This window comes from Acanthochromis polyacanthus, chromosome 8, assembly GCF_021347895.1.
Source record: "Acanthochromis polyacanthus isolate Apoly-LR-REF ecotype Palm Island chromosome 8, KAUST_Apoly_ChrSc, whole genome shotgun sequence".
In the NCBI taxonomy this organism is placed as follows: Eukaryota; Metazoa; Chordata; class Actinopteri; family Pomacentridae; genus Acanthochromis; species Acanthochromis polyacanthus.
Window position 1 is genome coordinate 18,525,966 of NC_067120.1, and position 27,308 is coordinate 18,553,273.

The following is a 27,308-nucleotide window of genomic DNA, read 5'->3' on the forward strand; positions in this document are numbered from 1 at the left end:
CCAGGATTGGTGGGGGCTGCTGGTTTAAGCCAATAGGCAGGAAGCAGCGCTAATGTCATTTCACTGTGACCGCCGAGAGGAGCACCACAGCGCACCGTGCGCAGCTGAAATGACTGAGATGTGGTGACAGTGCGTGAAGTCAGACCAGGCTCTCTCAGCGCTCCTCTCCAATGCAGCCAGTATCTGGGGTTTAAGCTTATCGCTTTGCACAGCTCCTGGTTCAGCTTTTCGGCACAGCGGTGCACCCTCTCTGGACTTTGCATCTAATGCCAATGAGACGCAGCGTGACTCGCCTTTCTCTCTTCGGGAATATTGGTTCTGGATACTCTGCTTGCTGCGACTCAACACATTTGGAGGTGAGTTGACCAAACCTTTTTGAGATTTTGAGCTCGCCAGTCTACGTAGTTTAAAAAAAAACTATTTTTACTTCTATGATCCGCTAAAGTCTGTTTGTCGGATTTTTAATGTAATTTTATTTGTAGGTTTTACGCACTGAAAATGTTCGAAGTGATGCTGTGGAAAAGCGAAAAATTGTGACTTGGTTGTTATAGTTTACCTGAGAAAAACAAGCAGAACTTTCAGTAATATATAGTTTAGCACTTACATTCTCTATAAAGGCCATTTGTACTTGTCTCAGCCCCTCAAAGTCAGCATACTGACTGAAAATCCCCCTAACGCAACTTTGCGCTTTTACGCAGCAACATCTCCAAAAAGAGACGTTTCACTTTCTTTGCGCGTAAAGTCAGATTTCTCTGAGACTGAAAAAATGGTTAGAGTCGTCGGACGTGTGGAGGTGTGGAGTCTCTGGGGCCTCCAGATGTATGGACTCAGCTGTCGCCTGTCACTTTGGTGACAACTGGTCGACGCTCCGTGACCGCTGTCTGTCCGCCACTGCGGGCTACGTAGCTGTCAGGAGTGTTGCTTATTGAGAGAGAACGTAGTCACACACGTACAGTATGAGAAGTTACCCTCATTTTCTCCACTTCTAACCATGATGGATAAGATGAGAACGACTTTAAAAGTGGACTAACTGAAAAAAAAGAAAAAAGGATTTCTCTCCAGTAAGAGTCAGTCCTCTAATGTTTTATTAAAGTAAGTGAATTCAACTGGAAACCTTTTTTTTCCCTGGAATAACTTCTTTTGATTAGTCAGTGTAGATTCCCCTGATAAGATGATCTCCATCCTGCTCTAAAATTCACTGGCTGCTTTCAAAACTGAACTTGAGACTAAGATGTACTTTTTTTTTTAATTACAGCTTGTAGAAAGAAAAAAAGAACATTTCTGCATGCTGTTTGAGTGAATTCATCACTCCTTATGGACCTCTCATAGAGCTAAGCATGACATAAAGCGGTTCCTTTGGAGAGCAACGACACACCCTCTAGTTCAAAACATTTCCATCCTCAGCTGTGATAAAAAGTGCCAAACTTACAAGGCACAGGAGAGCTGTTACTGTTATATTTAACCAAGGCTGTCTAAAATAATATTTTGCTCTCATTGGACCACAGTAACTATCAGCATAAGCCATTAAATCCTGAACATACTTTCTTGAGGGCTGACAGAATGACAGACCTACTTGGCTCAGTGTAAGAACGCGGAGTCAAACTGGCCTGAAATCTGTCACTATGACCGCAGCTGATGAAAACAGAGCAAAGCTGATCCCGGGACAGTCCATGTAGGTGAAAGGACAGACATAGGATGTGACATGGTCTGCATGTGGACACATTAAACTGATGGGCTGTGGAAGTGGTGTGAAGGGTTGCAGGGCGATACAAGTGAAAGTACATTGAAAAAATGGTATATTTTGAGGCACTTTGACAATACAAAGGACGGAGAATAACTGCAGGTTCTGCACAGCATCAGCACTGCCACTTCAAAGTGGAACTCTCCTGGAAAAAAAAAATCAAGCTACAATTGTTCCAGAAGTTATTTTTATACACAGTCGCTCCCATGCATGGATACGGCACGAAATATGTTCTCATTTTTGTTTTGTTTTGCTTTTTTGTTCTTGAGACTGTGGCCTGTACAGGAAAAAGATCATACCAAAAGGTAGTTTGAATGGGAGTGCTGTGGATGGAGACGCAGGGAGGACAGAGCACAGAACCAAGGTGGTGGTGTCACCTAGTGGCCACATTACAGGTTGGCGGCTTCACTGCCTTGGGAGTCACAGAAGTCTTCCAAATGAGTGTAAAATCAGTGAACTCTGCTTCAAGGCTTTGCACAATAAGGTATCATTGCCAAGACAGCTTAAGGTCAAATAAAGACATTCAGTTCAAGATCTTGCATCCAATTCCAGCTCCACATTGCCTTATAGTTGCAAATCAATGATTTTACACGTATTTCACTGTGAATATTATTTGATGTATCAAACATGTCGTAAAGCCTCTGAAATCTGCATCTCATACAGCACAGCTGCAGATATTAAGGTTGAGATGATCTAGCAGGAAAGGCATGTGTTGAGGTCGTTGGGAGCTGAGCTTACGCTTTCAGCGATCGGCTGCAGGTGAGAATTCTCTCACAATCTACAGTTATTTTTAGACTAAATGATTTGCAAATGGGGCTGTTGGGAGCGGCACCACATGTCACACGCTACTTGTTCACGTCTCATTTCCAAAGCCTTGAGGTGAATCAAAGGTGCCACTAATAGAATCAAAAGACTTCCAAAGCGTGTTGTCAAGGGTTTGTGTGTGAACGCAGGAGGGGAATAAATATCTGGCTTTATCATCACTTTTTTTTTGGACACAGTAATGGAAATGGTTCTGATTCCACTGAGTCAACCAAATATTCACTATATAAATGTGGATTATGTTGTTCAGCTGTTGTAGTACCAAAGTGCATTGTTAAAAACTGGAGATTTCAGGGCTGGACAGCAGATACAGATCAGTCTGCATTATGTATAAGCAGCTCTTAAAGCTTCTTTGGACTAGAGAGGCTAACATTAGAACACATGGTGCACAGCAAGAGTGGTGGAGATGGAAACAAATCACAGAAATGAAAACAGCCTCAGACATAAACAGTGGGTCACGTCTTGGTGTGTGTGTGTGTCTCAGATGGACAGAGGCAAAGTGTTCACCTATGTGTGTGTGTGTGTGTGTGTGAATGTGTGTGTGCGACTGTTGGTGTCGCACAGTGTGTGCACATGTGGCAGACGCCCAGATGAGTGCGACTGAGCGGAATGCGAGTCCCAGTGCCCGTGCGTATACGTTCCCCAGTGTTGATTTAAAAGGCCAGTACCAGTGAAATGTACACAGAGGCCTGTTTGTGCAAAGCTAGAATGAATCACCCTCGCGTCCGTGTAAATCGCCTGCAAGCCAAACACTCTGGCAGCCTTTTATCCACAGACGTGGTCCAGCTCACCGCAGTAGGGCTAAAAGCAGAGCAGGACAGGGCCGTGTGTTGTGAGGAGCTGTCAGAGGAGGCCAGTCTTTCATGGCTCTGGACGGGGAGATGTGGCATGGAGTCGAGTTGCCACAGACAAACTCCAGAGAGCAGAGTCCATTGACTGTAAACTGTTTGTGGTAGGTTGGCAGGAGATTGGATGAAATATGGCTTGTTTAAACGCCGGTGGTCCCTCAATCTGTGGTCACTGGGCCTGGCTGAATGGACGGTGGCTTGGATGGTCAAATTTAGGGCACTGTTACAGTGTGGTTTTAGAGAGCGGGATAACCATTGTGGATGCTGCTGTCTGTAGGAGAGATTGTTACTTTGTGCTTGCCATGCAGTGAAGCTCCCCACCCCCCGCTTTCAAATGGCATCATGTATGAGAGTGAGTGGGATCTGCCTGAAGCGGTGGCACACATTGGATCCACATGCGAAGCATTATTCTAAAGTGATTAAAGGTAGTTAGTGATTTAGCGCTTCCAGGCACAACTCTGTTTATTAGGAGCTGCAGGATGATGTTAGAGGAAAACGGGTTTGGCTCGCACACTGGAGTTTAATGCCCCAGCAGATCTCTGGTAACCACACAGCATAATTGTGGGGCCAACCATGAGACCACCACGATGATGAAAGTCATACTGACACACATGTTTCATTATCACCGCCATGTATAGGCATGATGCTCTGGATGTATACTGCATAATAAGCATGGTGCAGCACTACGAAGCCGGCTATTATCAGCATGCCTGTCTTGAATAAAGGGGAATAACAGATGTAAAGAAGCCAAACGTCAGCAACCTTGGTGATGGAGATTTTGGAAAGTTCAGCTGAACCGACCTGACAGAGGCGGTGGGATGCTTGCATGTTTTCCCTCCATCCTCCACTTCTATCTATCCAAACCATCACAGGGATGGAAGCAAAAGAAAGCATATTACCCTGAGATAGTCATTAAAAAGCAAAGCTCATTTCCCCAGCACACAACAGGGGATTCAGTTAAAGCTTTCCGGACCCCCGGCTGGAAATATGCAAAACACACTCCCCCTCTCCACTCCCCTTCCTGTGGCTCTTGTTCCTCCTGTTGGCATTGTCACAGGGGTGGAGTCAGTGAGCACGGATGATATGGAAAAGGTCAACGAGGTTTAAAAATGGACCCTGCAGGGCAAGGGAGTTTTGGCCTGACAACAAAGGCATTTCCTGAGATTTTTTTTTTTGAGAGGTTACAGTTACAGACTTTGGGGACAGTGGCTGGATGTCTGCCAGAATATTCCACACAGACCTTTTACTCATTAAAACTCATTGTTATATTTTACTGTGTCATTAATCAGGTTTGGAAGCAAATAAATGTACGGAGTTTGGCAATTTTCCCAAATCACACAGTGCTGAATATGGTTATAATAAGTCTTTTAGAGTATTTCTTAAAATCTATCATAAGAAGATTATCACAAACACAAAGCAATAAATCAACACAATCTCCTATTCTGTCAGTTTTGGGAAGTGATTTAAAGATCTGTTTCTTCTTCACTTTGTTTTCCAGAGGATTTTTTTTTTAAATTTTAGCTTGTTCAGAGATAATTCTTAACAGGATCTTCCTACTGCAAATGCTTTATATTCATTATGAAACACTAACCATCTTCATCTCTACATTACATTGGTTAGTCTCTGTAGATAAAGCACACTGATATTCTTGGCATTTATTTACTGTAATCAAAATATGATTATACTCTGCACCACTGTTAGGTGGTAAATACCGACAGCCAATTCTGAATCAAAGCAGTGGCGTGCACAGACATTTTGAGGGGCAGGTGCTCAATGGAGGAAAAAAAAAGGGCACCTTGTGTGGCGTGTAAAACCACTGGCTGTCTTAATATAACAGTGTGAGATTTGAAAAAAAATAAAAAAATCTTTTTCTGTTACGTCATTTATTTTAACATTTTAATTAAAACACACAAAGGGTTAATAAAACATTGTACCATCACATTGTAAATGACATGTAGCTCCCTTTCATTGTCTTTCTTGATCCTTTCCCTTCTGAGCATGCTGCAATTGGTAAATTAAGAGATCGACAATATCAAGACTGATTCCTGACATTAGGCTACAACAAGGCAGAAAGCTACTTTTTCCTTTTTATCATTTAGCAAATAAGTCACAGCAGTGTTACCTCTACCTACTGTAGACTAATAATAAACCTACACAAACTAGATATTCATTTATAGCATACTGATCATATGCTGTACCAATTCACCAAATAACTTTGGTTGTGTGGTCATCGTCATTGCATTATGTCGATTGATAATTATTATTATTATGGGTAGCCTGGAGCTTGTTAAGCAGGTGGGCTAAAAAGGAGAGAAGGTCTCCAGGTGGGTGGTTTCAGAGTGGAACAAGGTATGAGGTGGTTCAGTTAGAGAACACGCAGCCAGACATTCCAGGTTATTGGTATTCATTGCTGGATAACTCAAAAAGCTGTTGTACTATAGACAGCTGTGGCAGATAGCTGTGCTGTGATAGCTGTGGTTCTGAAATATTATAAACAAACAGGAATAATAAATCAGTGACAGACTTGCGATTAGTACAGCCACAAAAATAATAATAATTATACTGAGAAATAACATAAAATGCACATGAACATAATAGCACAAACTGCAAAACATTGTGTATGGCTTAGCATTTCAATCACATTAACTCACATAACATTAGCAAGGCAACCAGACACGCCCTGACAATTGACAACGTGATAGGCTAATAGCTAAGCTAATGTCCGTCACATAAAGTATTGAATAACGATCAACAGGTAACAATGAACAGTGAACGCTCTACACTGGGGGAACACAAGACCACTCAGCTTTGGTCATTTACACAGAGCAAGTAAAGGAAAAATGCAACATGTATTCAGTCCGAACATGGGCACAGGAGAAACTTGTCAACAAACTGCTGCTAAAGAGAAAAACACGGCACTCGAGGTGCGTTCAGGGACATTCAGGAAAAAACATCAACATTCGATTAACTCAGCAAAGGACGAAATGCACAACACAACCCAGACAATATTCCAATCGAAATACGAAGGCTTTCTAACACGGGCAGTTGGCTAATTTAGGCACGGTTGTTCAGCGCTGCATGAGACCGGCTACTTCACAACAGAGACAAATAAATGCACCATGTGGGTTGGCAACCAAAGCTTATGAACAATACACTTGATTCATTTAGGTGTTACCTGGTTGGTGGCTACAGTCGGTGTGGAGATGCTATGGACTGTGCAGCTGCTGCCACACGCGTGATTCGCTCCTCGTGTTCACGTTACGAGATTGGGCGGGGCGAGTAGCAGCACGGGTCGTTTGTGTGTGTGGGTCTGTGTGTGTCTTTAATGTAAACTTTTTTTTTTTAAAGTTGAGAGGGGAAAGCACCTGCTTGATACTGAGGGCAAAGGGCAGGTGCTCTCGCACCACCTGGTGACTATCTGTGCACGCCACTGAATCAAAGCATATATGGAATGTTTAAAACCCAGAGGATATTCTTAAAAGTTGTGCAAAATGAAGCTTGGATCTTCTGTCAAACATAAGCATTTGAATTGTGGATAAATCTGTGTTTAGAAATGAGTGTAGGCTTAAGAAAATACAGCAGTTGTGCAGCAAAAATACTGACAAGGATAGACATTCATTCAGCACATATAGTAGCATAGTCAAATGAGCTAATCAAAGTATTTGAGTATGTAAAGTAAAACAAAATAAAAACCTGCAAACATTCATGTTGCGAAAGGCCAGAGAAAATGTAAATGCATTTATTTTATCATATACACAATCATCATTTGACAAATGACTGTTTATAGCGCCATAAATCAGCTAATTAGCGCAGCTACGAGCAGATTTTAGTCGCTGTTTTTGGGTGATATAATTCTGCAAAAATGCAGAGCCAGAACTCTCTAGAAACTTAAGGAAACGGAGGTTATATACTCACTTCATTAAGTGATACAGAAAACAAGTAAATTGAGGTTAATTTTGCAACCCTGGATGCAAATATTACAATAACAAAAATAAATTCCCAGACTCTTATTTTGAATGGCACCCTTACTTGTGAAACCTTTTTTTTTTTTTTTTTTTTTTTTTACATTTTTATGCTTCATTTGTTGCCAAAATTTACTTTGGATGTAGACGTCTGTTGATGTCAGCTGTGCACGATGTATTCTCTAACCTACACTTACTGTGATTTATACTGTGAATCTGACACTTCTTATAAAGCTTACACTGTGGATTTATGTTTAGTATTTTCTACCTTGTAATCTTGTATAATCTGTTCACACAGATGAAACATATTATTATCAGTTGGAAATACTCATTCATCCCAGTGAAGACAGATGTTGCTGGATAACATACAGATGGGTTAATATTGACAAAGGCCAACTAAGGACGTTTCTTGCAGAGCAGCAGTCTGAGACCAACAGTGGGCTCGCTGAGCTGACACAGAAACAGTTCGTTTGGCCACAACCAGACGGCAGCTCCTAGTGAGAGGCCAGTTCAAAGAGCCTGGCTTTTGTTTGCTATGCTCGCACCGTCTTCCTGTTAAGGGCTGGGCTCCCAAAAAAACAAGAGCGAGCTCAACAGATGTGCACATCTGTGCATGTGTCCTGTCTGTAGGCAAATGCATGCTTAGGGAACTCGTTGCTCATTTTATGTGCTTGAAAAGAAATCAAAAAATGAAAAGGCAGCTTAGATTTCATGGAAAGGTTTATGACTTTTCAAATTAATCAGAGTGTATCCACACTCCACTCACATGTTCCATGGCTGAAAATGGTTTGGTGTCATTACTGACCTCAGCATTAGCAGCTCCAAAAATAACACACTGATGCTGACAGAAACAGACATATTACATGCAAGGCTTCTAAGAATACGCTCTGCCCTGGAGGACTGGTATCCGTAATTTGCAGGGTGATAAGGCAGCCAGTTGTGTCCCGTTTTCCATACCACACATGCATTGTGCCAACACACACTTGTGCACACAGAGATCCCAGGCACTTATGTCTGGTCTGTATCTGATATACAGACCGAGCCCTCCTGAGGGCTTCAGACTGGACCTCAGTATATACTGTAAACAGTATAGCATGTATGCACACACTCCAAGTTAACTATATCATCTAAACTTACATCTCACAATTCATAAAGCAAGTCTTGGTGTCTGAACCATAGTTACATAAAGAGAACTGGAGTTTAACATTCATTTAATCAATGCACATCTGTACGTCAAGTCTGTAGTCCCAGTGTCACCCCATCCCAGATGTCACCTAATGTTAACAGAATTTTAGCCTGATAACAGGTTCGCCCCAAAGAATGATGGCTGTCAGGAACAAAAATGGGTGTCAAATACAAAAAACTGCCCACACAAGTCAGTTTTTCTTTTCTTATTTTTAGGTTTTTCCAGAGACAACATGATCAGTATCATACATGCTGCTTTAAACATTCCATAATCAAGTAACTGAATGCAGCCACCATCTCATTAGACAAAAATAGTATTTAGTTTGAACCTGGAATGCAGTAAGAGTGCAAGGTATGCTTTTTATATTTGAAAAAATTGGCATTGGGACAGCATTTAGTGTCAGCGGAGAGGCTTAACTAAGGTAGCTGGATGTATGAATCCCTGGTTGAGATTAACGTTTTTAAGGTTCGTGTTTATAATTAGTAGTTTCTCAGTCAGTGAGTAAAAACGCTTTATGTATTTCTGGAGTGGCCATTTTTTATATTTCTCTTAGACCGTGGGTTATAGAGGGTTGGAAGGAAATCAGTAGAGAGATACTGTATTGGGAATGACATGAGGTTGTTGAGACACCGGCTTTTCCTGACCAGCACCCTGAGGCCACCACACCCAACTGTACACATTCTTACAAATAACCTTCATTTATTAAAAAATGCAAAAAGACAAACGTTTTAAACATTATACGTCTCTCAGTTTTAAATGATGTAAGCCGAAAAACTCAAATAAAGGGAGGTGTCAAATATATTCTACACCACTAGGTTATCAGCTTGAACAACAGGTTCAATAGCTCAACCTGTTTTACAGCAGAGGCTACATCTGCAAAAAGGCTGTTTAAAAAACTCTATGGACAGTGCACCAGCAAATTAAAGTGTCAAAAGTATGTATCAAAGCAACAAAGATCCCAGTGGTCAATGGATGGACACATATCTACATATAAGATGTAGCGTCTCCAAACATGTATAACCTCTTTGTCCTCCTCAGATATATGAGTACATTCAACACATCTAACAAACAAGTCAGCCTGGCTCATTTCAGAATGGACTAAATGTCCAGCTGGACATTTTTCTCTGTATATTTTAATGTGAGTCACATGAGGAGGTGAAAGGGTCAACAACATCAGAGCAACAGGGAGCCTTACAAGGGAGATCACTGGGCCTCTCCTCTGCTCTTTCTGCTGTTTTTACTACCACCTTAATGACTTAAATTGTGTCCAATTAAGCAGAGCTGGAAAGAAGCATCCCCGCTTGCAGTTGTCAGAGTTCCCTCTGTGCTGTGGCAGTGGAGCATGTGTTTAATTAGAACACTCTAAAAAGACTGTAACAGAGCGTTTCTTCAGGAATGTTAATCATTAGTGGGATCCTGACTGAGCAGCTCTTAACTGTTTCAGAGTATTGTTGGATTCCACAGTTTTCCTTTTGAAGCCATGCAGCTGAGAAAAATGCTTCCACGTGTGGGAATTGTCAACCTTTTCGTCTCCTTATTTAAACCGCATCGTCTCCTTCCACTGCAAACAGCTCGTAGCATTCACGCCAAAGAATCGCCTGTTTTGCTACGACAGTCTCATTCATGTGTCCATTGGTGCCCAGGGCTGGAAACACACAGGAAATAGTTTGGTTGCCATGTGAATGATATACGGTTGAATTTCGAGGAAAGTTGAGAGGAAAAGCCCAGATGTGTACGAGGTGTGAGGTTTAAGTGGTGTGTGAGTTCCACTCTCTGAAAGCATGAGGTCATAAGCTCAAAATGTAGTGAAGTCTCAGAGGTCACAAGTGTTGAACCTGGACATCGACAGGGTGCTGTTTGAACAGGAGCCAACAAACATTTTCACACAGCATGGAAATGAATTCATGGAAAACCCAATAGCTTTTATAGTCATAGGGAAAATCTTAAAGCTTCACCAAAGGAATAAAACGGTGGTAAAACAGAGACTCGTTGGTTGAACACATTTGTTTGGGGTGTTAATGGGGCTGTTTTGTAATTTTATGTCTATATTCATCCCACTTTGTCCATGGAGACCACACATGACAGGCTTGGCCCTTTGCTGATCCACTGCTTTTGTTAGTGCAAGTGTGTAGTGTAAGAGTAGCCCATTCATCCTCAGCCTGCTCTGTGTGTAGACAGCCACAGGCTTTTGTTGAGTTATAGCGTCCTCAAATAAAGGGGCTTCCTCCCTTTAACAGCCCCAGGAGCTCTGTCGCTCCACTTCCCATTGTTCCCAATGAGGTCCAGCTTTTACAACTAGGTGAGAGGGTGTCAAATCGAGGGTGAAATATGACCCGTCCTGATCATACGGCTCTGCAATGTTTGGCAATACAATAGTGTACGGATGATAAAGTAAAGGAACAACTTGTTTCCTGACACAAAGTTTTGTTCAGAGATGTGGCCTGTCATGTGTTGCATGTTATTCCACTGAAACTGGAATTCCACTTTGCATTACCTCACACATGACACAATAGGGTTACTGCAAATTAAATAAAGAAGAAATAAATGGGTAGATAAGTAGTGTGTTGATAGAGAGCTTCCATAAAACCAGGACCATTCAAACTTACATCATCTACTTAATAGCTATTATATTATGGTTTTATACGATAGCATTACATACTGTAATCTAATAATTAAACCCAGACAGCCTGGTTGTAGACTTATATTTTTTAAGCATTGTGGCCCTTTGTGTTCCTATTTGGTAAGTTTGAAAATTAGATTTTCAGTTCAAGTTGAAAAGTTCACATGTAACTGTATCTCATTACCAATTTAGTCCAATAAATCTCAGATTCTTTCTGTTTCTCATTTAGATTTTTCCTATTCAGTGCCTGAGAAACATGTGATCATTAGGGGTCAAGTGTCAAGTGAGTAGATATTTCCTTGTAATTTTTACAAATGTCTCTTGTCAGAAACTAAGCTTAGATCTAAGCTTTGCCCTCAGCTGCCTCCAGTGTGTCAGAGTGAAACAGTAAAATGGGGTTATGTGAGGGTTATAGGGCTAACAAGCCCACAGTCTGACCTGAGTTTGTCAGCGCCAATCTAGCTAAGTCAATATCAATGCGCTGACTGCTCCACCAGTTGACCTTTTCCTCCCTCTTTCAAGACGTAAAAAGGATTGTTGTTACAGTAGGGTGATAGGCTTTTATTGGCCATTATAACTGAAGCTTTTGTTGGGCCTGTGTCCTGCTAATACCCGTTGGCAAGTCATTTAAACCTTGAGAATGCCTACTTTTTTATAAGGTAGCTCACACACAAGTGAGAGCTGCTCTCAACAATGGTCATCAATGACTGTAAGTTAGAGATTGACCTTCCCTTCGCCCCCTGCGGTGCCCCAATTTATGACATGTCTTCAGACTAAAACTTGACTCATTTAAACAGATTACATCAGGCTCTAACTCACGAGCATATTATCATGAGGATTACATGCTTACTGTGAGATGTAGCAGTCAGCGTTGACTAGTTGCTTCGCTTTATGGGTCCCCTTCTTGAAGGACGTGTTCGGACCAGAGAAGAATGCAGTTTTATCGTTGGGCGTTGGTTCTGATGATCATCATCTCTGTCCTGTCATTGTCAGGGCATGCTGGTCACAGACAATCTCGCCGCTAGCACAGGGCGTATTTTTCCTACTCTCCTTCTTTTACAGCAGTGAGAAGGTGCAGACCAGGTGTGAGATGCTGTTCAGGTCGATGTGGCTATGACAGGGGAATGGGCCGTAAAGCCCTGGAGCCATAGATTTATGGGTCATCTGGTGCTCCCTAAGGTCAAAGGTCAGGGATGCGTGACTTGTACAACTTTATATTATTCAACTGTCTGAGGTGAACCTTGAACTGTGCAGTTTGCTGCTTCTAACTTTAGAGTGGTAAGATCACAGTGGGATGTTGGGGGTGATGTTATTCCGATGCATGCTCCTGTAAGAGAGACTAAAGATAATTCACAGGTGCCTTTAAGTAGATGTCCACTCCATAGTTCACTGTCAATGTCCACATATTTAAACTTCAGTTTAAACCAACTTCTGCATTTTGAGAATTGTCGAAGCTGTAAGAAACCAAAAAGATTCCTTCAAATGTGGCAAAATTTGCAGTACATAAACAACTGATTCATTTGTACTTGAAGGAAATAAAGAATGGTTCCGCTTTCATACGGCCATTGTTGTTTCACTGCAACTTTTGTCCAGATTAGCTGACCGTCTTAGTTTTGCATTTCATGAATCCTGCCTTTTAGAGTAGGGGGGCACACACATTGTGTTGCCCCTCCCCTCAAAGAGTTGCTAATGGGGCAGGGTGCTGAGTCTTTTGGACAAGGACAAAGGCCTGAAGTTTGCTGTGAAAGGGTGCCTCTCCTCCCTGGCCTTGGCTGCTACAATGGCTTTGTCCACACACCCCGACACCTCTACAGTCCGTCTACCATGTCAGGGTTAATACACACCCTGACATGGTGTGTATTTTCATCAGTTTACTCATTCAAATTTTTCAGTTTCAAATAAAAGCTCGTTTATTTTCTAAAGGGAATATCTATAGGTGTAAGCTGCATTTCTTTTGATTTAAATGATAGCCACCATTCAGCACCCACACTGTGATATTTTAGCACAAAATGGTGTGAGTGTGACATGTGTGGGTGTGCAGAGGATGGAAAAACTGCCACTCAGTCAGGCACCGGCAGTCATATGCTAGAAATGAGCTTTTATCCTTCATTTTGGCAGGTTTTTGATCAAACGTGAATCAGGGTTTGCTTTGAGTTAGCAATGTTCAACCAATACGTGATCTGATTAAAGAAGAGCATGATTGCCAGACCAACATAGATTTTGATGCATTTGAAAAGGATTCTGCTGCTTTAAACTCTGTTATATCAGCCCACCTACTTAAAAAAGCACAGCCGACGGAATTAGGTCTTGACGTCATATCCACAAAATTAAACAGCTGCTAAAATGTTTATAAAGAAAGCAATTCTAGCTGTTTAATAGATTCCTTACTTCCTAGTAAAATGCTCTACTGCTTTGTTTTACTGTCTTAAAGTATGTTAACACTCTACAGTAAAAGCCTCACTAAGAAGAAAGAACTTGTAGTTTTCTGGGGCACAGTTATGTCCACTGTAAACGTGTCCTTTTGGGCGAAAGTAACACTTTGACATTGCCACCAAACAACTACAAAAAGGACGCGAAAGGTCCAAGTGTCCAGAATTTGACCCGAACAGGCCACTTTGTTTTCTGAGGCAACAGGAAGAGAATCACCTTCTGACATTTTTGCAGAGGTGAAGGAGAAGCAGAGGTCAACTACATCCTCCCTGGGGAGTTTCACTGGATGGGCAGATGTGTACATTTGAGTTTTGCAGATGTCTCATACACCTTAAAGGCAAACAGAAAGGATATCATTTAACAGATGTGTTTTAATAGATATTAAATATTATTCTACTTTCCTACAATGTCATTTAGCAGAAGCTTTTATCCAAAGTGATGTACATCTGAGAGTAGACACAACACAATCAAGAATCTAGTCAGGAGAAAACAACCAGGAAAAGTGGCATAAAACAAGTTCAAATTAGTACTCTATAATATCATATTTGTAATATGAAGATACATACAGTTAAAAAATATACTGAAACTTACAATCAGCTGATCCAAGCAGTGGATCATCATATTTGAGAGTCATTTCCACTCTGAAGTAAATATCCTGTAGTCTCTATAGCATTTTGGTTAACACTGGCTCTTCATATATAAATATAACTATTACATAATATATTATAAAAACATGATATATGTGGTTCTAATGATAAGGTTACATGACCTAACAAAGTTGAGTTAAACAATATTGGATATTTTTAACCCTCATTTAGACAAAGTTAAGCTGATAATCACAACATTGTGGTTGAAGTAATTGTCTTAGACGGAGGATTCTGTGATTTACATGTTGAAGGCCTGAAAGCTGCTCTCATGATAGTTGCTGACATCATGTTCAGTTTGTGGGAAAGTGCATTTGTGAGGCTGATCTAAGATGTTGTGGATGGTAGGAAGCAATTTTTCGAGTGGGGTAAATAAAGCATCTTTTGTTCATTTGATCTGACAATCGGTCTATAATCATAAAACTTCAGTTAGCAAGCTGCGCTCCATAACTTAGTGACATTTTAGCGCGAAAGAAATGAAAGACAAACCACCAGCTAAACCAAAGCCTGACTGTAACAGTCACCACCTTCCCCACATCTTTGAACTGTTGATAGCGGAGGAGAAAAAAGATTGTCATGTGAAAGCTGTTGTGGATATGGGGTGGTTAGTGTGGTGAAACGAGCTCTGCCATCACTGATGAGCTACTTAAAAGCGCAGTTCTTGTGCGTTCTACCGGTGGTTCTCATTTGGGAGCGTGTGTTTGAAGTACGAGGGGAGGGCCTGCTGAAGGAGAGACGCCTCACTCTGCCAAGCCCCGCCGTGACTGGCTGCTCTGAGGCTAAGGGGGCCGGGCTGAGGTGAAGAGGGCTGGGATAGAAGGCGGAGTGGTGGGTGAGAAAGACAAGGGTGGGATGACCATCTGGTTGGGCTCCTTCATGTACACGCACATGCACTCACCTCACTCAAACACTCTCTCCCATGTACTCAGATATCCTCTTGACTTCTTACAGTCTTAGCTTTGATATGGGCTGGTCCTGTGCTGACAGCTCTGCTAGAGAAGGCTGACTGATCCTGTCCTGGATTCAGAGCTCAGAGGATCTTACATAGATATGGAGCCCAGAGGCTGGAGAAGAATCTAGGACTGGATATAGCGGTGATAAGATCCATTTTCCTGCTCACCTCAGGAGAGTTGGCCTACACTGAGGTAAGACCCAGCAGAGGGAAAAGTACTCTCAGGGGAATGTGCTTTGGTTGTAGTGATGCTAAAAGAAAAAAAAACTGACTGCAGAGGCAGAGATGTTAGTTAAAGCACAACCCATCTTAGCATGTCTCTTGGTGATTCTATTGGAGTGTGAAGTCTTGCGGATTTATTTTTCCTCAACTTAAAGCAAGGATGGCTTAATTATTAATCAGTGTTTTGCATGATTCACAAAATATACAGCACATCACAAGCATAGACGGAAGTGTAAGAAATTTTGAACCTTTGCTGAAGTCAAAGTCTGTTTTCAGAAGTTCTCCTGTCAAAATAAGGCGAAGCGAAGGGCGCCAGTGTTCAAAAAGTTGATTTAAGTCTCCTGTACTGCCAACTGAATGAACTAGGGTGTAATTGCATTTCATGTCTGCAATGTGACAGCACTACACGTGTTGAGTCTTAGTTCAGTCTGGTTAGAGCATGCAGGTGGTCTCACTAGTGTGGATCTCTATGGGGATGTCACTCCCATCTATTTGATCTTGGAAAAACACTCCACACAGCCACAGAAGGAGGCCTCCATGAGCTGACCAAACTCCAGCCATGGAGCACCTCAACTCTGCGAAAATCAGGCTGTTGTTCTGTCAGCAGCATTACGCTTTCGTATTTTCTCACTGACTGGATCTGTGAATGAACATCCTCAGTGTTCTGCAGTTTTCATTTTTATGATGCTCCGCTGGTTTATTTAAGTTTGTCATATAACAGTCATTCAGTTACAAGTTTAGCCCTAAACAGTGATTTATTTAGATATACATGAGTCTCCTGGTTCACATAAGCCCTGCAGTTCAACGATTTTCACAAGAAATATAACATATGAAGTGCCAAAAGTTGACAGGCTGTCATTTGAAAATATCTGTGTGCACAGGGAGAGCATTAGTACGCTGCATATTTTTCTATCTTGTCTGACATAAAAAATAAACTGATTTATCTGAGTTCAAGCTCAAGTAAGCAGGGACGCTGAAGAGAATTTCTTGTTTTTCTCTCCAACTAGAGCCTGTCCTGCATTGCTGAGGTAGCAGAAGCCAAGTTAAACATGTTGGGCCGGTTCAAACTGACAGAGAGCACTGTGTTGGGTTGTGTGCATGTCCATCATCCACTTCCTAGAGGAATATAGACAGTAATTCAGACCAGAAGCTGCTTATTTTTCCTGTGCACTCGCTTGAGGGTTGTTAATCCAAGGCCCCAGTGTCTGGATTTTTGGGGACTCTCGGTTTAAGTGTTGTTGGATACTATTTAAAATGCCACTGTTGCCTGTATTTATTGGTCAGTCGCAGCATGAGGTTCTGTGAGAGGTTTGTATTTCGCAAAGTGATAAATAACGTGTCAAGTCAGACACATGCTTTTTTACAAGGTGAATACTTATGAGTGGTTATTCTGTTCTCTAACAAGTCCCATTTACACCCACTCATTCGTTGAGCTCCTGTTATGTAGAGCTTGTAGGAATATAAGCTTCATTGTGCACTTTTTGTCGAACACAAGCCTCCTCATTCACTCTAAGGAACATGTGGATGTTTAAGAATCTGCATTCACAGACAACCTTTCAAAGCAAAGATGTGTTTGAGCTTCCCTCTTTCACCTGGCATGACTTAAATTTCCCCTCCTTTTGTTCGACAAGACATTAACATTTTCATACATGTTGGTCGGCCTCAGTCTGATAACACCCCCGCCGCCCTCTTGCCCTCCGTGGGCAGATCAGTCAGATATGCAGGCCTGCAGCTCCCAAAGCCATGTTAACAAGCACCTTTACAAAAGAGTGAGGGGCTGTTAAACATTCAGGACTGCAGGGGTCTGGCTAGTGTGGGAGGAGGGCAAGGCAGGGGGCGGGGGTGGGGGGTGGTGGGGGGAATTTGAAAAAACCATAGATGCCTTGTTAGGAGAGAAACTTTAAAAGTCAGCACAAGTGATGAGTCAGTGAGTTGGCAGGTTGGTGTGAGCATGGTGAAGTTAGTTGGCTCAGTGCTTCTGTCATTCAAAGTGTTAAGGAAGCATTCTGGGCAAAGTCGGAGGAAATGAACTGCATGATATCTAAAGGAAGAATTAGCATGCGAGCAGATGTGGTTGCGTTAGAAGGGGGCTTCGCCTAACACTGAGCCGTGTACATCCTGTGTTCCTTCTGAGGGGCCTGGCTAAAGTTCAAGCCTGACATTCCTGTGAGTCAGGTTTGGCTGTGTGAGACATACTCGCAGATACTTGGCCAACATGCGAAAGCAAACATCTTTCTGACAAATGTGGCGCATGAGCGATTCTGCGCGTGATTATAATGTGAGGCAGTGAATTCAGAGTCTCTTGGCTCCTGACTGAACCTGCCTATAGTCAGCTATCTCCCACGTGAAACCCAAGCTGCTCTCAAACAAGGCCACATTTTTGCAGGTTATTTTGGTCTCATTTGCAAGTCAATAGATGCGAACAGAACAAGAGAGTGTCTTATTTCTGCTATCCATCTGACGACAGGTTATCTGGGTTTGAGGACTTTAACTGTCATGTATGAGAAGATAACACGCCACATCATTTGGAAAAAAGACTTAAAGACGGATAAACAGACTCTTGATGGAACAAGCCTTTAGCGGATTCTTTGACAAAGGCACCATTGTTGAGGCCATCAGAGGGCTTTTAATATGACATGTCATAAGCCAGTCTGCCTGACCTTACACTTTGTGATGTAATGCCTTTACAAATTCCCCCAAAAGCCCATGAATCCACTACCACCACTACCCATCATAATTTGATAGTCCGTGACTGGGCATGCTTGAGTGGGCATGCCAGTCTTTGGCAGTTTGGAGGCCACAGTGTCTGATTTGTCCTTGAGGAAGATGAGTTGATATGAATAGCCAGTAGTTGCCTGGACTGGCGTGTCTTGTGAAGCAGTAAATCATCCACAGGAGGGCCTGGTATGCCACCATCATCGCTAAAAGAGAAGCAATGTCCATGAGCACACAGCTGACTCTGACAGGCTGTTGATAATGCTTTATGTTCCAGTGTGGACCAGCTTAGCCTATGGTGTCTACACGCCTGCATCCATGTGTGCATTCCCTCGTCAAGTATAGGACTCGCATACTCCCCGAAGCAGCCAAGAACATATATCATTCTAGCAGAGAGCGCCGATTTTCAGGTCCTTTTACTATCACATCTGTGTTCAAAGGCTGCACTCGAGCATGTCTGGTTTTCTCAGCTGTCTCTCTGCGGCCCTCTGTGCCCTCGCCAGCCATGGGGGGTGGCGGCTCGGGGGGAGGTGGTGTAAGGGCCAGGCTGCTGGATGCTTGCTGGGCTCCCATTTGATCTCAGCTAGAGCCTTTGGCCTGTGAGAAATGACCACAAGTGGACACGCATTCATCATCTCCATGCTTACTTGGTCCTAAAAAGCTTATAGCAGCTCATGGAATAAAGTTATAAATGTTAGAAAGTGATTTTGGGAGTTACAGAAAAATGCATTGCCAATGAAGTATTTGATAGGAAGGGATGGATGGTATAAGAAGTACAACAACTAATCGTATTTAAGCGACACAAGTATAGTGCACAAACTTATTTAACTCAACCACGGTGAACTCTTTGTTCAACTATAAATTTTAAAGCTTATTCAAGTTCAAGCAAGAAACTTTTGAAAGCAGCACACTCGTCCTGTTGGAAATTAATTTAAAATCAATCACATTTGCTGTTGCTCATATCAATAAACTAAAAGGATTGTGCAGCTACAGCTTGGCTCATTATAGCAAACTTAAGATGAATATTGCAATTTTACAGATGGTATTGAAGTTGTTTGCCGACCTAATGATTCTTTCATCTTGTGTGGCTATTAAACTATGGTTTAGAATTCACTATTACTTCATTTTTGTCACCTGTAGCATGGCCAAAATTTGCCACAAAAGTATGTTGGCTTGAAAGTTACTCTCATTTACATATACTAAATTAATTCAGTGATTCATTGAATCCAGCTATTTACAGTGTTTTCTCTCATCTAGTTGGTACCACAGCAGTACAGTCATGTATGTGGATGTGTAGAAGTGCATTAGTGACTGTTGTCACCACACACATAGGTCAACACAATTCCACTCTTTGATCATCCCTGCTCTTTTTGTCTCTTATTGCACTGTCAGTATCAGTCAACCCCATCCGTCCATCCTGTAACCATCCCTCCCTCTCCAGCTCCTTCACCTGTCTGCCGTTGATTTGTCCAGCAAAAAGATGAAAGGACCATCAGACACTCACTGCAGCAGGTTGGAAAACAAACAGTCCAAAGAAAAAGGGGAGATGAAGGGAGAGAGCAGGCTTGTGGACATTCCCCATATGGTGGCCCCTTCTTACGTCCAAGCCTGTGTTTATACAGACCTCAGGCTCAACTGATTAAGCCAGCATCAGATCCCATGTGGTGGGCCCTCTTGTGACGTAGTATGACGCGGCATCTCCGCAGGGTAAAGTGATGAGTCATGCAGACCGAAAATCCACAGATGATGTGAAACAAGAAGATTTAACAGTCAGTGTTGTTCTTGCTTTTGAGTTACAGGCAAACTGAATAATTGAATAAAAAAGGAACATGAGGTCATTGCCCAAGAGCAGGCATATGTATAAGCAACTCTGAATGTGCTGTGTGTATTTATGAATAGCTAACTGCTTGTTATCGTCACTGTAATGAGATCGAACGTCACCTCATGAAGCTTAGGGAATTTCCTAATGGTCTCTACATCCTCAAAAGCCACATGAGGAGGGCACATGTTTAACTGCCACCACAATAGCAGTGAAAGGGTATAGTTCTCTTTATGAGTGTCTTTATGTAGTAGACTCATCACCAGAAGCGAGCCAAGAAAAGCTTGCTCAGATACCATAATGGGCTTTTGAGGGGGGTTGCAGGCCTCATGAAAGAGGCCGTGATGGTGTGATTCAGCTGGTGGTTACCATTCAGTGGAATGGCACTGACATGAGAGAAAGGATTATATGGAGTGAGGATAGCACCATGCAGGAAGTGATCTACAATTTTGTTTTCATGTCTTTCTGTCCTCCCCTCTTCTCCTCTCCTCCCTGCCCCAATCCTTCCATCTTTTTGTCTGTCTAGTAAAACGAGAGTCTGATGAGCCTGACGAGTGCAGCAGGGCCAGCGGCTGGCTTTCAGGGTGGAGCCCGCCAGCGAGACTTTGTCATGGAGCAGAAAGTCAGTAAGCTAACCTCTGGCTTCCAACGCAGCTCCACCTCTGATGATGACTCTGGCTGTGCGCTAGAGGAGTACGCCTGGGTACCACCTGGCCTTAGACCTGAACAGGTAAGCAGAATATGGCTTACAAGTGACTGTGAAATTCCTGAGTCTGCTCAGTTCTTTCTTTTACTGAAAAGACTTACAGCATGACTTTGTTCTTATTAACTGTGGCATCTATTTCATTGGCTTATAATCCGTTTCTTCCCCAAATCAGCACAGTGAATAATGGTGTATCCTCCTGACAGAGAATAAAAACAGCCCTGACCTGATTCTAACTCCCTTATAGCCCATTTGCCTGGCCCAGATAAACGTCACTCAGCACATTATTGAATAACACACCAAGTTAAGTGTGTATAAAATGGCACCTATGGGACAGACAACATATTTCATAAAAGTTCCGTGGTCTTTTTGTTTGCGGCAGACTTGTCGGGCTCTACCATGCAGCCACTTACAGGCAGGATGTGTGTACTTTTATTTACAAACTGCGGTGTAGCAAAGTCTGCTTGTGATTATCAGAGATCTGCTAGGAGGACTTGGTGGGTCGAGCCTGGTGCTGCTGGCAGGATTTAGGAATCATGGGGCCGTCTTTTAACAAGCCTTCTCCTCCGCAAACACAGACAGGGCTGTTAGTTGTGTCCGCAGGGCAGCCAGTGTGATGTGGCACTTTTCCCAAATCTGCTGCATTTTTTCTCTTCTCCCCTTATTGCTCTCTCTCTTCTGCTCCCAATCTCTCTCCATCCCGCTTCCCTTGTTAAACAGCACACATGGAAGCAATGAGCGGGTGATGGGCAAGAAGAGATGGGTTTGCAGCAGTGGAGAACACCCGAACCCCAAACACGCACGCCCTTTTTTACAGAAAATGCATAGGTCAACTGTAATGCTTTTACTGCAGTCATTTCCCTTAATGGGCTGTGCACTGTGGGTCATCAGTACACTGCAGAAACACACAGGTTCGGAATGATAGCTGACTGTTCCCCAGACCCTAGGGAGCTGGATGAGGGGTAATAGCAGCATGAAGATGTGCATAATTTATGGTGGAGGGGGACGTTGGGTTGATTGTCAGGGTAAATTGCTGTTACCCCCCTTCTAGACGGCCAAAGCTGCAGGAAGTCTCCAAACACACAAGACAAGCACATCCCACCTCTTTATCTGGGTGACTATAATAGCCCCTCCCTCATAAAGTTTAGTTTTCAGTGGTCAGCCCCAAGGGTCAGGGTGCCACCGTGACAGGCTGCTTTGTCCTGTCCCTATAGAGACAAGCATACGACTGAAATATACAACCGTTAAACTGATTTGACCTGTTGACCTGTTTAGGCTTGTTTAGTACAGATTTATGAGGAAGAATATTCCCTCAAGTGTCATCATCAAAGAGCACTGCTGATGTGTTGTTCTTTTGAAATACGACTGATTTGGGGGCTAGGAAAAACTCAAGTCTTTTTGATTCCACAAAGTCAGTCTACCATACATTTACACAGAGACATCCCAGAATGTGTCTCATGACAAATTAATGTGCCGGTTCTCGTTCGCTGGAAGAGAATCTGTGTTAATAAATATTGGTCTGCTCTGTCCGAGATAATAACCGTAATGTATTGCTGTAATTCTATGGATGAAAAACTGGGCTTCAAAGAAAACTTACTGCAAAACCAAAAACAACTATAGGCTGCGAATGGTGTCCAAAAACGATTGAAAATGTATCTTTTGGAACCGATTTCCGTTGGCTTCTGTTGGAAATTAGTGAACCCTCTCAGTTACCATAAAAACTGTGATATATTTGTATTTTTAAAAAAAAAAAAGTTTTTCTGCAATTTCACCAAACCCTGCCTAATACTGTACCTCCATGCCATGATTTCCCCAGGTACAGTTATATTTTTCCTGCCTGCCTGAAGATAAGGTCCCCTATGTCAACAGTCCAGGGGAGAAGTTTCGAATCAAGCAGCTCCTCTACCAACTGCCACCACATGATAATGAGGTGAGGATATTTTCTGTGCACGTGTGTAAATTCAAGTATCATAAAACTTACCCAGCAGGTTCTTCCATTTACCCCACCGCTGCAGGAAAGATCCACTCTCCATTTTGTTTGAGTAGCTGTAGCTACTGCCCACTAATCCCTCAATGCTAGAGCCTCACCATGTCCATGCCAGCCCACTAATGTGAGCCCTTGGCATTCACGTTGACAGCACACTGGGGGATTTTTGTTTCACAATCTTGTAGACATGTAGAGTGGGCACAATGTGACTTTTGACTTGATGATTTTACGGTGTTTGCCGGGAGCCCCCACCAGCAGGATTCCTGTCATAGCAGTGGTTTTTACGAGGACTGCTCAGTGGGAGAGAGGGATGCTGGTTGAAAGAGGCTTTATGTGATGCCACCACCGCAGTGGCACCACAGTTCGACTTGGCTGTCTCCCTTCTTTTGTTGCCCGTACTCTTGATTTTACTCTAAACACAGGCCTTGTTTGTGTAAACGTCTGCTTTCCCTCTTGTTAAGGCTTTGGGAAACATCAAAAAGGCCTGTTGTAAAAATGAGGTTCTCAATCAGGGACCATGGGTGGAGATATGTTGGGGGGGGGGGTTAAGGAAGGGCAAGCTGGGGTCAAGAGTTGCTTTTGTTCAGCATGCTCTGGTATGTACTCTGCCCTCTGTCATACTTACCTAAGTTCATAACCTTTATTAGTGGCAGTCAGCCCCTGCTATAGGGTCTCTTAAGGGGCTTGATTTGAAAAGGTCACTTGAACCACTTGAACAAAATTCATATCACACTTGGTGTCAGACCCTTATAAAGAAGTTATCATCCCAGTTTCTGATTGGGAAATTTCACATTTTATGGCTAACGTATCACCTCTATTCTCAGATTCGTTATTGCCAGTCTCTCAGTGAGGAGGAGAAGAAGGAGCTCAATATGTTCAGTGTCCAGAGGAAGAAGGAAGCACTGGGGAGGGGCACAGTGAAACTGCTGCCTCGCAATCTTCTGAACAGCATTTGTGAGCATGTAAGTTCGCTATCTCGTATGTATCATTTACAGTGTGGAGAGGACTGGGACGGTGGGAGTGTTTAACAGTTGTTTGGCATAGTTTAGCAGCCAAAGGGTGACCATAAACCGAGTCAAAACATACTCCCACTGATCTAGCTCTCCACAAGGACATCTTTACTTCCCCAAGATTGTTTTTACCTCTCTTTTTGAGAAACCTATTCTATCCCAAGTCAATTTAGTTGATCTGAAAAGTCATGTTGTTATGTGTCAGGATGACAGAGAGGAAAAGGAATCTGCCAGAAGTTGCAGCTAGGACAACTTTATGGGCTGGCAGACATACATGAGACACATATTTGCCCTCTCCTCAACATAGCAACTGAACTTTGAAGGCATATGATATTGTAGTTTGTATCTCCATGCAGGACTTGCATGATATTGTCATGGAATATACTGAAAAATTACAGCTAATGTACAATTTTAGAGTGACTGCAGCTTTTAATCAGTCATGTCTGCATATTGCAGTGTGGCGAAAGCATCAACGGTGGAGAAATGGCAGTGTTTGCTACAAGGGCCAGCCCTGGGCTGTGCTGGCACCCGGCATGCTTTGCCTGCTCCACTTGTAGTGAACTGCTGGTAGATTTGATCTACTTCTACCACGATGGAAAGATCCACTGTGGAAGGCACCATGCTGAGCTCCTCAAACCACGCTGCTCAGCCTGTGATGAGGTAAAACCACAAGACTGAAATACTGAAGGAAAACATTGTAGCACAGAAAAAATGTCTAAAGTTTATAGCCTTTAAAATTCCTCTGGAATAGAAAAAAAACGTTCATCTCCACTGACTTCAATAAATACAATAAGTATATAAATACTGGTGACAGCCAGATAGGCTAAAGATGACTGTTTTGTCTCATCCAGTCTATGTCTTTGTCTATAGATCATCTTTGCTGATGAGTGCACAGAGGCAGAGGGGCGCCACTGGCACATGAAGCACTTCTCCTGTTTTGAATGTGAGACAATCCTGGGAGGCCAGCGCTACATCATGAAGGATGGCAGACCATACTGTTGTGGCTGCTTTGAGTCTCTCTATGCAGAGTACTGTGAGGCCTGTGGAGAACACATTGGTAAGATCCCAACTTTCTTTATTTATAATACAGTCATGATTGCCTAATCATTCAAATCGAGAAATAGCGTATGTGTGGCTTACTATCTCATCATTTCATCTTCCCAGGTGTTGATCATGCTCAGATGACCTATGATGGGCTCCACTGGCATGCCACAGAGAGCTGCTTCAGCTGTACCCAGTGTAAGAGTTCTCTACTGGGTTGCCCTTTCCTACCACATCAGGGTCGCATTTACTGCTCCAAGGCCTGCAGTCTCGGTGAAGACGTGCATGCCTCTGACTCCTCTGACTCTGCCTTTCAGTCAGCACGCTCACGTGAATCCCGCCGCAGCGTGCGCATGGGCAAGAGCAGTCGCTCAGCCGACCAATGCCGGCAATCGCTCCTCTTCTCGCCCTCTGTCAACTATAAGTTCCCCGGCTTCAGTGGAAACCCTGATGACACCCTGACCAACAAGCTTTCTCACATGAACTTATCTGATGAGCATTTCTGGAGGGGACGTGGTGAAGAGACCGAGGCACCTGAGGACCAGGAGGAGGAGTGGGCTGAGCATGAAGACTATATGACTCAGCTGCTATTAAAGTTTGGTGAACATGGGATCTTCCAACAGGCCAATGACTCCAGGCCCACAGACTTCTGGATTGCTGAAAAGGATCCCAAGTCTAAGCAGGAGTCCTCAAAAACTGGCAGTGTTGGTGGAGGAGGAAGGGGCAGCCTGGCCAGTAAGAAGTACCAGGCTGATATGTACTGGGCACAGTCACAGGATGGGCTAGGAGACTCTGCCTATGGCAGCCATCCAGGCCCAGCGAGTAGCAGAAAAATCCAGGAACTGGAGTTGGACCACAGGGCTGGAGGAGGTTTCCAGGGGGAGGAACCACAATGGTACACTGACTCTTTGGAGTGTATCACGGACGAATTGAAGAAGACAGATCAAAGTGTCCGGGACTCTATGGACTCACTTGCTCTCTCCAATATTACTGGTGAGTGGGCAGAATTCAATAAATCATATCTGAGAAATGAATATATTATGTTTTAACAGTGGTTGGTCTGTAAAATACTTTTAGTTCATCTGCAAAGCATTTTTATTATTTTTCTTTCTCCTCTCCAGGGGCCTCCGTAGATGGTGATAGCAAAGACAGGGCCTTGGTATATTCCCTGCAAGGCTTTCATGAACTGGAGACAGAAGACTGTGAGAAGACAAGTAATATGGGAACCCTCAACTCTTCAATGTTACACAGAAGTGCAAATTCCCTGAAAAGTCTTGCATCTGAGCAGGAAGAGAATGTTCCAGAAGAAGAGGAGGCGCCTTTAGAGGAACGACCCAAACCTCATGTCCCTGCCCTCAGGAGGACACGTTCACAGTCTAGGCCTCAGCAAGTCAAATTCTCTGATGATGTTGTGGACAATGGCCATTATGGTGATCTTCCAGTGCGTCAGCCTCCTATGAGTGAACGCACTCGCCGGAGAGTGTACCACTTTGAGGAGAAGGGCCAAGAGCTTCACTCTGGTCGCCATCATCACCATCACAGGAGGCGTCGCAGTCGCAAATCTCGCTCTGACAATGCTCTTAACCTTTTGCCCAAGGAGAGGGCCCAAATGTGCTACAAAGCGGACCATAGAAGGAATGCTCTCGGCCCCAAGGAGCACCAGGCTTTCCATGGTCATCCTAATCCTGCTGCCATGTCAGACTACGGACTACAGGGCCCAGCCATGGGAAGGTTCTTGGGGCTGTATGGAGATGATGACGACGACTGGTGCTCCACGTGCTCTTCGTCCTCGTCTGATTCTGAGGAGGAGGGCTTTTTCCTGGGTCAGCCCATCCCTCAGCCCAGACCCCATAGACATTACTACACTGATGACTTGCCTTGTCCCGTAGCGGGCATGCCATCTCCTCCGTATGGCCAATGGACTAAGTCCAAAAAGAAAAAAGGTCACAAAGGGAAAAATTGTATAATTTCTTAGACTTTACTCTTTTGTGCATTGGGTAATGTTCTGAAACTCACCTCTGCCTCTTATGTTCACAGTTTGAAATACAATAACAGTCTGCTTGCTATTATTGCGTCACAGCACTCAATTTACCAAGGTGCTTGTGTAAAACACAAGTTCATATTCTGATTATTCATAGGTGTTTGCTTCTGTAGCATTACAAAATGTTGGTAAAGTATTTCAGAGTAATGCATATTTATAAAACACAATTTAAACTGTGTTTATTTAACAGTGCAGATATAATGTATATATTGTAGAATTAAAAAAACAAAACAGCTATTTTTGTACCCTTGACATGCTTCGTACCAAAATGGCATTAACAGTAAACTATTGTCGGTCGGTATAGAGACTTTTTTTTATGAGGGTGTCAGAAATGTAATGATAAATTGACTGTGACCCAAGCTCTTCAAATGTGTTTTCTTCCAGGCTTGTGCGGCGCTAAAATGAAAGCACTGTGTGTATTAAATTGCTTGGTTGAGCAGTGTATTTATGGGTCATTTAAAGCAAATCATTGTAATCTGTATAAATGTACAAACTGGAATATAAAGCAAAGATAGATGATAATTGTAATAAAAATATCTATATATCATGATTTCTGTTGTTTTTT

The 27,308-nt window shown here is 43.0% G+C and overlaps 1 protein-coding gene across 2 annotated transcripts; it reads left to right on the plus strand.

The window, feature by feature from the left end:
* prickle1a (prickle homolog 1a) lies at positions 1–27,293 on the plus strand. 2 transcript variants are annotated; one of them, XM_022210613.2, is made up of 8 exons: positions 1–356; positions 20,488–20,691; positions 22,481–22,594; positions 23,476–23,613; positions 24,118–24,321; positions 24,532–24,718; positions 24,826–25,695; positions 25,824–27,293. In XM_022210613.2, exons 2-8 carry the CDS (start codon positions 20,503–20,505, stop codon positions 26,675–26,677), a joined length of 2,556 nt encoding a protein of 851 aa, XP_022066305.1. In that variant the 5' UTR covers positions 1–356; positions 20,488–20,502; the 3' UTR covers positions 26,678–27,293. The 2 variants fall into 2 exon arrangements, with proteins under 2 accessions (XP_022066305.1, XP_051807729.1); XM_051951769.1 differs by lacking the exon at positions 1–356 and adding an exon at positions 15,165–15,398.
* The last annotated feature ends 15 nt before the right edge of the window (positions 27,294–27,308 follow it).

Excerpts from the sequence above, each read along its gene's own strand:
- prickle1a (XM_022210613.2), top strand. The coding sequence starts at position 20,503 with ATGAGCCTGACGAGTGCAGCAGGGCCAGCGGCTGGCTTTCAGGGTGGA. Across the intron at positions 23,614-24,117 it reads TGAACAGCATTTGTGAGCAT|TGTGGCGAAAGCATCAACGG; the intron begins GTAAGTTCGCTA and ends TGCATATTGCAG. Across the intron at positions 25,696-25,823 it reads TGCTCTCTCCAATATTACTG|GGGCCTCCGTAGATGGTGAT; the intron begins GTGAGTGGGCAG and ends TCTCCTCTCCAG.